The sequence below is a fragment of the Oryctolagus cuniculus genome, chromosome 20 (assembly GCF_051225735.1).
Source record: "Oryctolagus cuniculus isolate XC-2025 breed Fujian yellow rabbit chromosome 20, ASM5122573v1, whole genome shotgun sequence".
NCBI lineage: Eukaryota > Metazoa > Chordata > Mammalia > Lagomorpha > Leporidae > Oryctolagus > Oryctolagus cuniculus.
Genome location: NC_142886.1, coordinates 10,834,155 through 10,849,570, shown reverse-complemented (window position 1 = coordinate 10,849,570; position 15,416 = coordinate 10,834,155). Strand labels below are relative to the sequence as shown.

General features: G+C 44.5%; 1 protein-coding gene across 8 annotated transcripts in view; it reads left to right on the top strand.

Annotated features, from left to right (window-relative positions):
- Positions 1 to 15,416, top strand: part of SYNE2 (spectrin repeat containing nuclear envelope protein 2) — a 392,381-nt gene that overhangs the window by 113,253 nt on the left and 263,712 nt on the right. For all 8 annotated transcript variants that reach the window (XM_051826403.3, XM_051826401.3, XM_051826405.3 and 5 more), the window contains 8 exons: positions 1,562 to 1,726; positions 4,226 to 4,338; positions 5,219 to 5,381; positions 6,824 to 6,902; positions 7,168 to 7,355; positions 9,347 to 9,511; positions 12,692 to 12,841; positions 15,098 to 15,271. In XM_051826403.3, coding sequence (XP_051682363.3) covers positions 1,562 to 1,726; positions 4,226 to 4,338; positions 5,219 to 5,381; positions 6,824 to 6,902; positions 7,168 to 7,355; positions 9,347 to 9,511; positions 12,692 to 12,841; positions 15,098 to 15,271 — 1,197 coding nt within the window. The remainder of the gene's footprint in view (positions 1 to 1,561; positions 1,727 to 4,225; positions 4,339 to 5,218; positions 5,382 to 6,823; positions 6,903 to 7,167; positions 7,356 to 9,346; positions 9,512 to 12,691; positions 12,842 to 15,097; positions 15,272 to 15,416) is intronic.

Sequence of the window (15,416 nt, the reverse complement as noted above, 5' to 3'; positions counted from 1 at the left end):
TCCCACTCCGATCCTCTCTGCCTTCCCCCAGCTCCTGTGCCTGCTGGCTTTGTTGCATCGCACCCCACACTCAACCATGTACTTGTCTGTTCTCTGGTTAGGAAGTTCAGGCAAGAGCTGGACTTTTCCTTATCTCACAGGGCTTCTGACGGAGAGGGTTCGGTTGAACAATTTTCACTCAGACCCGATCAAGGCCCTGCTCTTGTTCTTACTCATTTATTTAATTGTGGGTTTATTTCCTTTTATACCCATACCTTCTTTCCATTCCTCTTTCTCCTTAGGCCACTATGTTGATGTGTTCTGTGTATATGTTTTTATTCTATTTGAACTTCACTTTGAAAGTTGTGTAGATCGAGATTCTCCTTTATTTTTGAGCGCAGCATCTCTGTGTTGTCTTTGCATTGCCACGTGTGTGTCTCAATTGCTTTTACTGCTGCATGGTGGAGACCATCCGTGTCTCCTTTGCACACCAGCTGCCCTCCACGTCTTCACCCCCAAGCTTTAGCACAGTGAGTCGTGACTGGTGGCTGCTGCACGGATGGTGGTGTGAGTGACTGAGTTTTGACAATGCTTTACCAGGAAGAAAATGCAAGTAGTTGGGGCAGCAGGAGTGAAGACATGATTTGGGTATGTTGAAACAGCTGTCTGGGTTTGGTGACTCATCTGTAAGTTCCAGGGGGCTTCAGAAAGTCCATGGAAAGATGGAATTAGAAGACCACACACAGGGCAGGTGCTTGGCCTCGCAAATAGGATTCCTGCGTTCAACATCTGAGTACCTCTGGGTCCTGAGTCCAGCTTCCTGCTAATGCACACCCTGAGATGCTGCAGTGAGAGCTCACAGGATTGGGCCCCTGGCCCCCCACGGGAAACCTGCTGGGCCAAGCTCCCGACTTTGACCCGACCCAGCCTCAGTCGTTGTAGACATTGGGGGAGTGCACCAGTGAATGGACGCTCTTTCTGTCCTTCTCTACATAAAAGAAAAAAATGTTTCTGTGCTTTTTCCATGTCTTCTTGGGTGTGGGTGTGTGTAGAGAGTGGTGGGAAGGCCCAGAAAGGGGGCGCAGTGCCTGGATTGTGTGAGCGTGCTGGGGCGAAGGGTTGGTGATGGACAGAAATTCAAGCAATGCGCTAGCGGTCTCCATTGTGAGCACTTGTCTGTCGCTAGTGATGGACAGACTATAAATCTGTGTGGAACGTGTACTTGTGCTGTTAGCACAGGGGCACATGATCAACAAATGACGATCATTCAATACAATTGTCCATCGCTGCTTAGAGGATTGCTTTAAATATTTTTAAATATTGCAGATCCCTGCTCCCACCATAACTTTCGATAGATTTATCAAAGCATTTGGTTTTTCTTATGCCCAAGTTCCTTACACTTTTGAACAAACTGTCTTCCTCCTCGCTGAGGAGCTAAGAGGTGTAGCCACTGATAAAGGTGTGACTAATACCAGTGTTGGCATGGAGAGAAAGTTAAAGGATAAACATGCTCTTTGTGAACTAGGAAAGTGCACTAGGAAAGTTCTACTGAACATCTCCCTCTTTTTTTTTTTTTTTCCAGATTAACACGTGGAAGACAGAGCTGAACCAGGCCCTGCCTTCGCCTCTCTGTCACATTGAAGGGTGGCTTCAGGAGCTGGAGGAGCTTGTGGGTGAGGAGCTGCCTGCCTCCCAGAACTACTCTGAAGCCATGATCCTGACCCAGGAGAAAATGACCTTGTTCAAGGTTGGAAGAGAAAAATGGATGTGGGAAAAATTTATGCTTTGTTAAGGACTTTTTTTTCTTAAAGATGTATTTTATTTATTTGAAAGATAGAGAGCCAGAAAGAGAGAGAGGTCTGTCATCCGCTGGTTCACTCCCCAAATGGCCACAACAGCCAGAGCTGAGCTGATCCGAAGTTAGGAGCCAGGAGCTTCTTCCAGGTCTCCCATGTGGGTGCAGGGCTCATGCACTTGGACCATCTTCTACTGCTTTCCCAGGCCACAGCAGAGAGCTGGATCAGAAGTGGAGCAGCCGGGACTCGAACTGGCACCCATCTGGGATCCCGGCACCGCAGGCTGGGGCTTTAACCTGCTGTGCTACAGCTCTGGCCCCAAGGACTCTTCTTGAGGAAGACTTTGTTCTAGAAGGAAAGATAGTGGGTATTTGAGGATAATTTAACGTGATTCCCCCTTGGGAGTTCTTTAAAATTAATCAATTTACGTAAGAGAGAGGGTATCCCCCATCTGCTGGTTCACTCCCCACATGCCTGCATCAGCCCGTGACTGGGAGCTGGGAACTCAACACAGGTCTCCCACGGGACAACAGGGACCCGACCACTTGAGCATCATTGCTGCCTCTAGCAAGAAGCTGATGGCAGGGGCCCTGCACTGTGGCACAGCAGGTTAAGCCACTGCCTGCGATTCCAGCATCCCATATCCGGGAGGTGGTTGGGGTCCCAGCGACTTCACTTCTGATGCAGCTCCCTGTCGCTCCCCCTCTTCGTGGAGGAACGACACTAAACCCTGCGCTGTTCTTTTCGTCTGCTCGGCCCTCCCCGGGTTTGCTGCTGGTTCTTCCCGGGTTGGCTACTATCCCTTCCACCTCCGTGGAAGGGCAGTTCCCCCTGGCCACATTCCCCACTTCCACAGGGGAGCGGCACACCACCGGCCGGCTCTTCTCGGGGGCTGCACAGGTGTTATTCGGATAGATGTTCCCCTTAGATGTTCCCTGGTGCATGCCGTCTCTCTCCTCCTTTATAGTCCTCCTCCGCCAATCCCAACTCGGCTGCCCACACGCCGAGTACGCTGCTCTCCTCCAATCAGTAGCAAGTCCTACAGTTTATTGGTTGAACTGGAGGCAGCTGTGTGGAAGCTGTTTACTTCTCTCCCAGCGCCATATTGTGGGAGAGCAGATGCATAGAATAAGTCTTAATTCCAGTAACTCAGTCCAGTCCGGGCTGCTCCCCACAGCTCCCTGCTCATGTGCCTGGGAAGGCAGCAGGAAATGGCTTAGGGCTCCTGCTACCCTCATGGAGACCCAGATGGAGTTCTTAGCTCCTGGCTTCAGGCTGGCCCAGCATTGGCTAGTGAGGTCATTTGAGGATGGAACTAGTGGATGGAAGTTCTCTCTGTGTCTCCCTCTCTTTCTCTGTCGATCTGCCTTTCAAGTAAGAAAATAAATCTTTAAAAAATGAAAACAGAAAACAAGAACTAGAGTCAGGAGTGGAGCCTGGCATTGAACCCAGGTACTCTGATACAGGACACGGGCATTTCAACCATGGTCTTACTGGCAAGGGCAAATGATCCAGCCCCCTGCTAATGGGCCTGGGAAAACAGCAAAAGATGGTCCAAGTGCTTGGGCCTATGCACCTAAGGGGAAACCTGGATGAAGCTCCAGGCTCCTAGCTTCAGCCTGGCCCAGCCCAGGCCATTGTGGCCATTTGGGGAGAGGACCAGCAGATGGCAAATATGTCTCTCTGCCTCTCCTCCTCCTTCTGTCACTCTGCCTTTCAAATAAATTCATAAAAAGAAAGAAAAAGATCAATTGGTCAAGACATAATTCTAAAAAAAGGAATAACATGGAAGAATTCCATATGTGAGATTTATGGCATTTGAGTCCACAAATAGACAATACACTAGCCAGCAAAATATTTTGATAATAGTTTTACCAAGGAAATTGAGTCTGCCTGTCTGTAAGACATCCAAACTTAAGGCATGGATGAGGAATACATTTACTCACAAATCTTAATTAAAAAGAAAGTGCATTTGTTGTCTTCTTGTGGCTGCAGTGAAATACGCAAGGCAACTAACTCAGAGGAAAGGTTTATTTAGCTCACAGCTGGAGTGTCTCCAAGTCTAGACAGCATGATGCAGGTTTTAGGACTCACATGGAGCCTGGGGCAGACAGTGGAGAGATCACAGGCTGAGCCGGGCAGAAGAGAGAGTGGCTGGGCCCACACTCAGGCTTTTATACCAGCCCTCTGGAGAAAGCCACGCCTCCACTGACCGAAGGACCTCCCACTCGGCCTCTCCTCCAGAAAATCCTGCCGCCTCCAGGCAGCACCACCCCGGGGACGGGGACGAAGCCTTGAGAAACCATCCAATAGCTAAAGTAATATCCAAGCCACAACAGAAAGAAAGGGGCCTTGTGCTTTTGTTTTTAAAACACACTATGTATGAGAGATTAACATACCGTTGATTGTGGTATAAAATCTGATGTGTGTCATCTGTGGCTTCCTTCCAGAGTCTGATGGATAGATGTGACAGCAATTCAAATACGCTCATGGCGTTTGAAAACAGAGATGAAAAGCACCTGCCATTGGTGCCGCCTAACAAATTGGAGGAGATGAAGAGACGGTTTGTAACACTGCTATTTCACAGCTGCTGGTACCATTCGTGTTAGTGCTGCAGGGACCACAAAGTGCAGAGTTTGAGATAATTTCTGAAAACATCACTTTTCAGGTTTTAGTTAATATTAACGTTGTATTATGCTAACATAATTCCTTTCTTATTGGATCATAAGTACTGCATGGAAGGTGTTTTAGACTTACAGCAGACTCTGATCTCTGTCTTTTTGAGTATGGCTCCTCATTTGTAAATACGTAGGAGATATATTTGCATGGATATAGGATGTGCATATACTTAAATAGCCTAGGTATTTACATATATACATATATGCATGCAAATAGATACATATATGTAAATATATAGGATAATGATAGTCGCTCTGTCCCTGTCTCAAGGGATACTAGATCAAATGTGAGGAGCTATACAAAGGCATTTTATTAATTGTGAAATATTATAAAGATTATTTAATTGATGTTTTTCTACAACATTTTCTCTTTAATTATTGCTTATAAGCAATTTATTACCATAGGAGGATGTTGTAAGCCTTAGCAATGAAAACTGTTTTAATATGTCAGCTTTTAAATTATAGTTGCACTAAGTTGCATAGAAATTTTTAAAGGTAGCAAAATATTTTATAAATCAACTTTTTTTTACAGAATTTCTCAATGGAGGACTATTTTTCTTTAGAGAATGTTCTTTGTTAAGTGTTTCACCCTAGAAATCATTGTTTTCCATCTAGACACATGATTTACACTGTTTAAAAAGAAACCTTTCTATGTTATAGCTAAGTTCCTTGTGTTTAAAGCTCCAATATTTTTTAAAATGCCAGGTTTCTTACATTAGGTGGATAATATTATGCTAATCATTAAAAATGTGCATTATTTTCCAGACTGAACAACATTTTGGAGAGAAGATTCGCTTTGCTTCTAGAATTCCATTACTATAAGTGCTGGGTTCTTGGTTTGCTGGAGGAAGTGAAATCCAAGTTGGACGTGTGGAACGTTCGCTACGGGAACAAGGCCTCGGTGGAATTGCTGCAGGAAGACTGGCATGTGAGCTGTGGAGTTTTGTGCTTAGGCAACTGTTCCCCACATCTGGGTGCTGGGGTTGCACTTCCGCTTGGCAAGATTTCCCAGGAACTCTGCAGGTTCTGAGGTGGATTTTCTTGGTGGTTCTCATTAGCCTGCATGTTGCCCAGATGGAATCCGACAGCAGGTGTAGGGAAGAGAAAGGGAAAGCACCATTTTTCATTTCCCAACTTCTCCGGATCCTTGCCTGGGTCGGTTAGGTGGTGACCAGCCCGGTCAACACGCTAGAGAAGATTCCAATCATTTTTTTCCTCTAAAAATTCTTTTTTTCACTTGCTGAAAATCTTGTATAATTTTTTTTCCTTCTGACATTCATGGTTCCCCTCAATCATTAAACATTTTTATCTTAGCCTCTCAAAAATTTGTAGTAGGAAAAACAGTATGTTTCTGTTTTGTCTTAGGGTTTTTTTTTACTTTAGTTTTTCCAATTCATAGGGAAAAGTGTTTCAGGTGCTTTAAATTTAAGTGTGCTTGTGTCTAGATCTAAACTAAAGCAACATAGAAGCGCCAGTTACACAGGCCTCTCCTTCTCTCGTTTTTCCATCCATTTGAAAATGGAGGGGAAAGCAAGCAAAATCCAGGAATCTGGGTATAGATTCCAATGTGAAACTGAAAACAATGATGAAGAGAGATTCAGAATTTATTTACAATTTATGATTTGAATACTGTATGTTCCCAAAAAGGGAGCACCCTTCTAGATAGATTTTGAGTATATTTTTAACCTTCTTTGAATTTTTGTTCTTCCATTTAAATCATCATACCATTTATATATAATTAGCTTACAAAGAAATGTATTTTTTCATAGCAGAATTTGATTAATGGTAGTTTCTGAGTTTTTTTGTAATCAATAATATCTGTTAATGTAATCTAAAATTTTGAATAAAAATTATTGATAAAATATATGGAATAAGATAAACTGATACAATTATGCAATATTAATAAGATATGTGAGGTAGGAGATTTTGAAATTGCTATCAATCCTTAATTTATCTTTTCCCACAAAAGGAACCCCACTGTAGAGCTGTCTCACTGCATCAAGATAACTTGTCACATGTCATTCCTATCTAGTGCTCATACAATTATGGGTCCTTGGAACTCTGACCTTTTCGTGAACTGCTTCTCCTGTTCTCTTATCTAAATCTGTAGTATTAAGGTCCCAAAGAAATGTTGGCAACTGTGCACTTCATCAGTATCCACGAGGGGTCTTCAAAAAGTTAACAGAAAATGCATATTATGAAAAAATGGTGCATGGATTTAAAACTTGTTTTACACCAAGATCAGCAGATTTTTAATTTTGCTTTTCCTTGAACTTCTCGAATGGCCCTCATATATGTCATAATCTGGATTTCTTGGCGCACATTGAATAGAAGGCATAGTCAATGTTTTTTTTCTCTTTTTACCGCCAGAAATTTATTGAAGAAAAAGGGTTCCTAGTTCAGCTGGATACTTCTTTTCAAAAATGTGAAGAAATTTATAAGCATCTGGGTAAGGCAGTTTAATTAGTTTTCAATGGAATGACCTCTTCAAAATGTCATTTCATCTATTTTACTTTCTTTATAATTTAATGCTTTAGGAATTACTTTTACAGGCGTGTTTTCCTTGGGAAATTCTTGCTTTCACTTTAGCATTGTCAGAATATGTATTGATTTTGCCATTGTCTATTAACATGCAAATAGTTTTCTTAACAGTGTCATTTTATTAACAAAAACCTATTTCCTAAGATTAATTTCTTGTTTTGCTAATATTGTAGCTGGAGAGTGTCAGAATATCAATGAACAATACACAGTGATGGAAAGCAACATTTGCATGTATAAAAAGTATCTATATAATGTAAAGTCCACTCTGCAGAAAGTGCTGGCGAGTTGGGCAACGTACATGGAAAAGCTTCGCTCACTGAAGGCTTGTTTTGAGGAGACAAAGAAGGAACAAATTAAAGAGGTATTTACCATTTTAGGGCACCTGCTCAAGTTTACTTTTTCTTTTCTTTCTTTTTTTTTTTTTTTTTTTTTTGTTTGGGGACCCTCAGTTTCAACCCAAAGATGAGAATCCAGAGAGCAGTTAACATGTCTTCTGGAAAATTTTCCAAGGTTTTTGGAAAGAGTTTCTTCCCAATGTGATTGCCTAAAAATGTTGTCTGCACATGATAGGTTTTGCAGACACACACACACACACCCCTTTATTGAGGTCTAAGTTGTATATACAGAATTGCTTATGGAAAGTGCAAGGAGGAGGACATTTGGCCTCACAGTTAAGGCACAACGTGGGGAGGCCAGTGTTGGGCACAGCAGGTTAAGCCACTGCCTGGGACCCGCAGCATCCCATATGAGTGAGAGCTGAGTCCCAGTTGCTCCACTTCTGATCCAGCTCTCTGCTGTTGTGCCTGGAAGGGCAGCTGAATACGACCCAAGTACTTGGGCCCTGGCCACTCACATGGGCGAGAGACCTAGAGGGAGTTCCAGGCTCCTGGATTTGTCCTGGCCCAGCCCTGGCTGTTGTAGCCATTTGAGGAGTGAACCAGCAGATAGAAGATCTCTCTCTCTCTCTCTCTCTCTCTCTCTCCTCTCTGTTGCTCTTTCAAAAGTAAAAGTAAATGAATGAAACCTTAAAATAATGACATTTTAAAAAGTTTTATTTTTCCATTTGGTTGATATCTTTCAGCTCTAAAACCTTTTTGAGTTTCTAGAGGAGGAAATCAAAATCCTTTAGACTTAAGGGCAGACTTGTGGAAGAAGTGTCATTGCCATTTATTGTTGTTTTCATTTGTTGTTCGTACAGTAGTCTGCTTTATAATTATCTTAGGTCATTTTTCTTTCTTTTATTTTCAACTAGATGTGGGTACCGTTTTAAAATTTTGTTTAAGATTTATTTATTTATTTGAAAGTCAGCGTTACCCAGAGAGAGGTCTTCCATTTGCTGGTTCACTCCCTAATTGGCCACAACAGCCAGAGCTGTGCCGATCTGAAACCAGGAGCCATGAGCTTATTCCAGGTCTCTCACGCAGGTGCAGAGACCCAAGCACTTGGGCCATCTTCTACTGCTTTCCCAGGCTATAGCAGAGAGCTGGATCAGAAGTGGAGCAGCCGGGACTAGAACCGGTGCCCATATGGGATGCTGGCACTGCAGATGGCGGCTTTACCTGCTGCACCACAGTGCTGGCCCAGATGTAGATAGCTTTTTAAGAGGAAAGATTTTTCCAAGTGGAAACTAAAATTACTCAAGCAAAAATGGGTTATCAGTGTAAAAGGAAAATTGGTGATAAGCTGTGGGTGTGACAGTGGAGCTCTTGTGGGCTTGTGGAGTCATCACTTCTGCCTGTCGCCGGGATCCTGGAAATTCACATCTTTGGCTTCCGACAGCCGTTGAGTCTTTCAAGGACAGAAGGTCTTCTATTAAAATGCACATAACTGTGCGAGAAGTAACTTGCTTTAAGACTGCAATGCCCAGCCTCTGCTGCAGAGCCCGGGGCCTGCAAAGAGAACTTGCAGGATTCTTAAGATTTTGAAGGAGACACAGCACGTCTGTCTCTTGGACACCATGCCACTTCCAAGTTATTGACCTGACTCCTGAAAAATGGGGGCTGGCAGCTGCTAGGTAATTTTTTGGCCTGGCGACTCCAAGAGAAAATGAAGGAGATGTGAGGGCTGTATTGCTTGGTCGAGTATGGAACCTCTTATCTAAGTTCATCAGCTACTTAAAAGGTAGACCAGATGCTTCCTCAGAGTCCACGCTGGCTGGCACTTGCCAGACAGGAATTGGAGATGATAAGCTCAGGTGATCGGGTGATAGGCATGGGCAGTCTAGATCTTTGCATAAAATAAAAAACTCTTTATATCTGCTTTTGCTTAGAATTATCCTTGGTAAGGACTTATTCTAGGTAATAGACAAAATACTATGTCATGAAGTGTTTATGTTGCTCAAATGTTCCGTAGGTTCCCTTTGAGATCTTATCCCAGTGGAATGTGGAGCACATTACTTTAAATGAAGTGGGGAATTTCTTAATTGGAGTCAGCAACGATGAAGTGGGAGCATCTATTTCTAAGGAACTGAGGCGGCTGAATAAGCGATGGAGAAAGTTCATTTCAAAAACTCAGCTGGTATGTGCCTTTGTTGGGAACAACCTTTTTGAGATACAATTTAAATACGGTACCACTCACTCATTGAAAGCATTATCAATCCATGCTGTTTAGCATATTCACAGAGCTGTTGGGCAGCCATCACCATTGTCAATTCTAAAACGTTTTCATCACTTTAAAGAAACTCTGCACACATTTGTAGTCACTCCGTTTCTTCCCAGCCCTGGACAACCGCAAGTCCACTTTGTTGGGTATAGATTTGCCTATTATGGATATGTCACAGATATATGTGTTATACCATTTGTGGTTTCTGCTGCCTGCCTTATCTGACTTGGCATACTGTTTTTAAGGTTCATCTACATTTTTTTTAAAGATTTTTTTTTATTTGAAAGACAGTTACAGAGAGAGGTAGAGACAGAGAGAGAGAGGTCTTCTATCACTGGTTCACTCCCCAAATGCCTGCAATGGCCAGAGCTGTGCCGATCCAAAGCCGGGAGCCAGGAGCTTTTTCTGGGTCTCCACATGGGTGCAGGGGCCCAAGCACTTGGGCCATCTTCTACTGCTTTCCCAGGCCATAGCAGAGAGCTGGATCAGAAGTGGAGCAGCTGGGACTTGAACGAGCGCCCATATGGGATGCTGGCATTTGGGGCCGGGGCTTTAACCCCCTGCTCCACAGCGCCATCCCTGGTTCACCCACATTGCACCATGTATGTGATAGACTTCATCTTTTTCACTGGAAAACAACCACCATTGTACGGATAGACCATATTCTATTTACCTGTCCAGTTGATCACATTTGTGTTCTTCCCACTTTTTCCGGCTGCCGTGAGCCATGCAGCTATGAACAGGGCTGCGTAGTGTTCATGTGGATTATGTTTTCATTCCTCCTGCGTGCCCAAGCCAGCTTTTATTTCTTAAACCTTGCCACACTCGGCCGGCGCTGCGGCTCACTAGGCTAATCCTCCGCCTTGCGGTGCCAGCACACCGGGTTCTAGTCCTGGTCGGGGCACCGGATTCTGTCCCAGTTGCCCCTCTTCCAGGCCAGCTCTCTGCTGTGGCCCCGGAGTGCAGTGGAGGATGGCCCGAGTCCTTGGGCCCTGCACCCCATGGGAGACCAGGAGAAGCACCTGGCTCCTGCCATCGGATCAGCGCAGTGTGCCGGCCATGGCGGCCATTGGAGGGTGAACCAACGGCAAAGGAAGACCTTTCTCTCTGTCTCTCTCTCTCACTGTCCACTCTGCCTGTCAAAAAAACATATATATATATATATATATATATATATAAAACCTTACCACACTCAGCTTTCTTGTTGAAATTCATTTACCACTAAATAACAACATATGCGTTGTTTTGCCTATTAGATTTCAAGCTCTTTGAGAACATACAATGAGCCTTATTTATCTTATATTTCACATAATGCCTCATAAAAGCAGAAGTTAGTAAATTCTTAAATTATTCTATTCTTTATTTTTAACAATATGAAGCTTAGATGTTTTCTGAGAAATTCCCAAATTTTATAACATTTTTGCTGAATGGTAAATCCTAAAAATATATTTCTTTTTTAAATGTTTTTTTTTAAGATTTATCTTATTTATTTGAAAGACAGAGTTACAGAGAGAGGTAGAGACACAGAGAGAGGTCTTCCATCTGCTCGTTCACTCCCAGATGGCTGCAATGGCCGGAGCTACGCCAATCCTGAGCCAGGAGCTTCCTCTTGGTCTCTCACGCAGGTGCAGGGGCCCAAGGACTTGGGCCATTTTCCACTGCTTTCCCAGGCCATATCAGAGAGCTGGATCAGAAGTGGAGCAGCCGGGACTTGAACCAGCGCCCATATGGGATGCTGGTGCTTCGGGCCGGGGCTTTAACCCCCTGCGCCACAGCGCCATCCCTGGTTCACCCACATTGCACCATGTATGTGATAGACTTCATTCTTTTTCACTGGAAAACAACCAATCATTGTACGGATAGACCATATTATATTTACCTGTCCAGTTGATCACATTTGTGTTCTTCCCACTTTTCCGGCTGCCGTGAGCCATGCAGCTATGAACAGGGCTGCGTAGTGTTCATGTGGATTATGTTTTCATTCCTCCTGCGTGCCCAAGCCAGCTTTTATTTCTTAAACCTTACCACACTCGGCCGGCGCTGCGGCTCACTAGGCTAATCCTCCGCCTTGCGGTGCCAGCACACCGGGTTCTAGTCCCGGTCGGGGCACCAGATTCTGTCCCAGTTGCCCCTCTTCCAGGCCAGCTCTCTGCTGTGGCCAGGGAGTGCAGTGGAGGATGGCCCAAGTCCTTGGGTCCTGCACCCTATGGGAGACCAGGATAAGTACCTGGCTCCTGCCATCGGATCAGCGCAGTGCGCCGGCCATGGCGGCCATTGGAGGGTGAACCAACGGCAAAGGAAGACCTTTCTCTCTGTCTCTCTCTCTCACTGTCCACTCTGCCTGTCAAAAAAACATATATATATATATATATATATATAAAACCTTACCACACTCAGCTTTCTTGTTGAAATTCATTTACCACTAAATAACAACATATGCGTTGTTTTGCCTATTAGATTTCAAGCTCTTTGAGAACATACAATGAGCCTTATTTATCTTATATTTCATATAATGCCTCATAAAAGCAGAAGTTAGTAAATTCTTAAACTATTCTATTCTTTATTTTTAACAATATGAAGCTTAGATGTTTTCTGAGAAATTCCCAAATTTTATAACATTTTTGCTGAATGGTAAATCCTAAAAATATATTTCTTTTTTAAATGTTTTTTTTTTTTTAAGATTTATCTTATTTATTTGAAAGACAGAGTTACAGAGAGAGGTAGAGACACAGAGAGAGGTCTTCCATCTGCTTGTTCACTCCCAGATGGCCGCAATGGCCGGAGCTACGCCAATCCTGAGCCAGGAGCTTCCTCTTGGTCTCTCACGCAGGTGCAGGGGCCCAAGGACTTGGGCCATTTTCCCCTGCTTTCCCAGGCCATATCAGAGAGCTGGATTGGAAGAGGAGCAGCTGGGACTAGAACCGGCGCCCATATGAGATGCCTGCACTTCAAGCCAGGGCTTTAACCCGCTATGGCACAGTGCCAGCCCCCCCTAAAATATATATTTCAACATAATATAGCCATATCTTGGCTCTTATATGGAAGCCTACAAATCTAAACATAAGCATTAACTTTCATGCAATTAATTTTTTACAGGAAATGAAGCTCCCACTTATTAAAAAACAAGATCAGCCCATTCCCGACACTTCTGGAAATATTCTACCATCTAAAGAAGAAAAGCCAACTGCTGATGTTTTGACAGACGCATCGACCGAACTTTCTGGAGATCATGACTGGAACATAAGGGTGAAGGAGTCCTACTTTTTGTGTTTCATTTGCGTATTGAAAAAATTTAGCTTTGCTGTTTTTCTTTTAAAAGCACCAAGCTGTTGAAACAGTACCTTGTGAATGTATGGATTACTGTATCTGGTTGAGAACTTGTTACTGTCCAGGAAAATGCATAGGTTATTGTCTTCACAGAGTGGGCCTTAGCGTGAGTGCACTATGTCACCTCTGATTGCACTGTGGACTTCTGCAGACACGCAGAAGCAGGGAGGACTCTGGGTGCTGTAAATCAACGTGGTCTCTAGATTACCTCCTACTACTGCTCACAAGTAGTGCAGCTTAGGGCTGGCGCCTGGGCCCTGCTTCCCCTTGCTAAAAGGGTGGGGAATGCAACTGTTCTCCTTGTTTTGTTGGATAATTTGGAGGGTGACCTTGACTATAGGTAGGAATATGAAAACGGGACAAAGAAATGAATTAAAAATCATGTACATGTAGGATGCAGGACCTGCAGTTTGGGAGATGGGCCTCCTTTAGAATCGCAACTTCTACAGCTATACTTAGAGGATCATTTTAACTGCTCTAGCCAGCTGTCAGGACAGAGTGCTGGTGTTTCCCTGCTGTGGGAATGCCTGATGGGGGGATGGGCATTTGGCCCAGCCGCTTACACACTGATGTCCCACCTCTGAGTACCTGGGTCTGATACCAGGCTCCCTAGGCTCCTGACTCCAGCTTCCTGTTAATGCAAACCTGGGAGGCAGCAGGGTGAGTGAGGTGGTGGGGCTCCTGGCATGCACACCTGAGACCTGGATTGAACTCCTGCTCTCAGCTTTGGCCTCAGCCCAGCTGCTGCAGACAAGCTCTCTCTGTCTGTCTCTTTAATAAACGTATGTGTATACAAACAACTTTAATAGCATATCCATCATGTGGCGCTGTGGTGTTATCAACCTACAGAATACGGAGAGAGTATCAGGGGAAAAGATTTCATTTCATCGACACTTGATTCTGTGTTTTTTCTTTCTTTTTTTTTTTTTTTAAAGATTTATTTATTTATCTGAAAGTCAGAGTTACACAGAGAAAGGAGAGGCAGAGAGAGAGAGAGAGAGAGAGAGAGAGAGAGAGAGGTCTTTCATCCACTGGTTCATTCCCCAATTGGCCGCAACGGCCGGAGCTGTGCCAATCCGAATCCAGGAGCCAGGAGCTTCTTCCTGGTCTCCCATGCAGGTGTAGGGGCCCAAGCACTTGGGCCATCTTCTACTGCTTTCCCAGGCCATAGCAGAGAGCTGGATTGGAAGTGGAACAGCTGGGTCTCGAACCGGTGCCCATATGGGATGCCGGCACTTCAGGCCAAGGCATTAACCCGCTGCGCCATAGTGCTGGCCCCATTTTTTTCTTTGTTAAATTTCAATTTTGGTGTCATCATTTTATTTGTAAGGCAGAGAGAGAGAAAGAGATCTTCCATCTGTTGGTTCATTCCCCAAATGTTTGCTAGAGACGGAGAAAAGCTAGACCAAAGCTAGGAGCCAGGAACTTCCTCTGAGTGTCCCAGATGGGTGGCAGAGACCCAGGCACTTGAGCCATCACCTGCTACTTCCCAGGGTGCACATTAGCAGGAAGCTGGACCAGAAATGGAGGAGCTGGGGTCGGTTGAACATGGATACGGTGTCCCAGCTAGCAAAGGAGAGAGATCTTTGATCCACTGGTTCTCCCCAAACGACCACAACGGCCGGGTCTGAGCAAGCCTGAAGCCAGGAGGCAGGATCTCTTTCTGGGTCTCCCACTTAGGTATCAGGGGCCCAGCTACCTGGGGCCATCTCTTACTGCGTTCCCAAGTGCACGGTTAGAAATGGGGCAGCCGGGACTAAAACTGGCACTCCGATAGGGACTGCCTGTGTTACAAACTGGGGCTTTACCTGCGGTGCCACCACACCCGCTCCTCTCTGGAGTTTCTTCCTGATGCCAATACCTGTGTTTAATTAAACTGTAGGTGAATCTTAGAAATGTGTTTATAGAGTGAATACCCTAATTTCCCAAGCTTTGATCTTATCTATAAAGTGGTGATACCGGTATCTGTAAATGATAGGGATGGTATAATTAAGAAAATATACATGAACAAACCTTTTAATTTGGAGCGTGATACATGTTGTCATAAAGCACGCCTCACCCTTGTCCACAGCCCAGGTCTGTGTCATTAAAATATGTTGAATTAGTTCTCAGTGGAAAAACTGTTTTATCCCATACGTGTTGACTGTTTCCTCGTGGTAACTTTGACTATCGTAGGCTGGAGGAGAAGGTGAAAAGGAGAAGGAAGAATTCCCGGGGCAGCTCAAAGTGGCTGAAGAGGTGGAGAAGCTCAGCGGACGGGTGGAGATCTGGGAGGCGGAAACCGCGTCTGTTTTGGATCTTCTGAGGCAGGGAGATGACGCGGGGACATCCATGGAGGAACCCTTGCAGGTGCGAATGAGAAAGGGTTAAGGGGGGGCACTGTCAAAAAGAAGTGAGCTTAACGTGGAGATGCAATGACTCTGAGCAGCCCTTGTCTCCACCGCTGTGGAGCGATTTTGTTTTTGTTTTTGTTTTATGGTGCAAATTGTTGAAC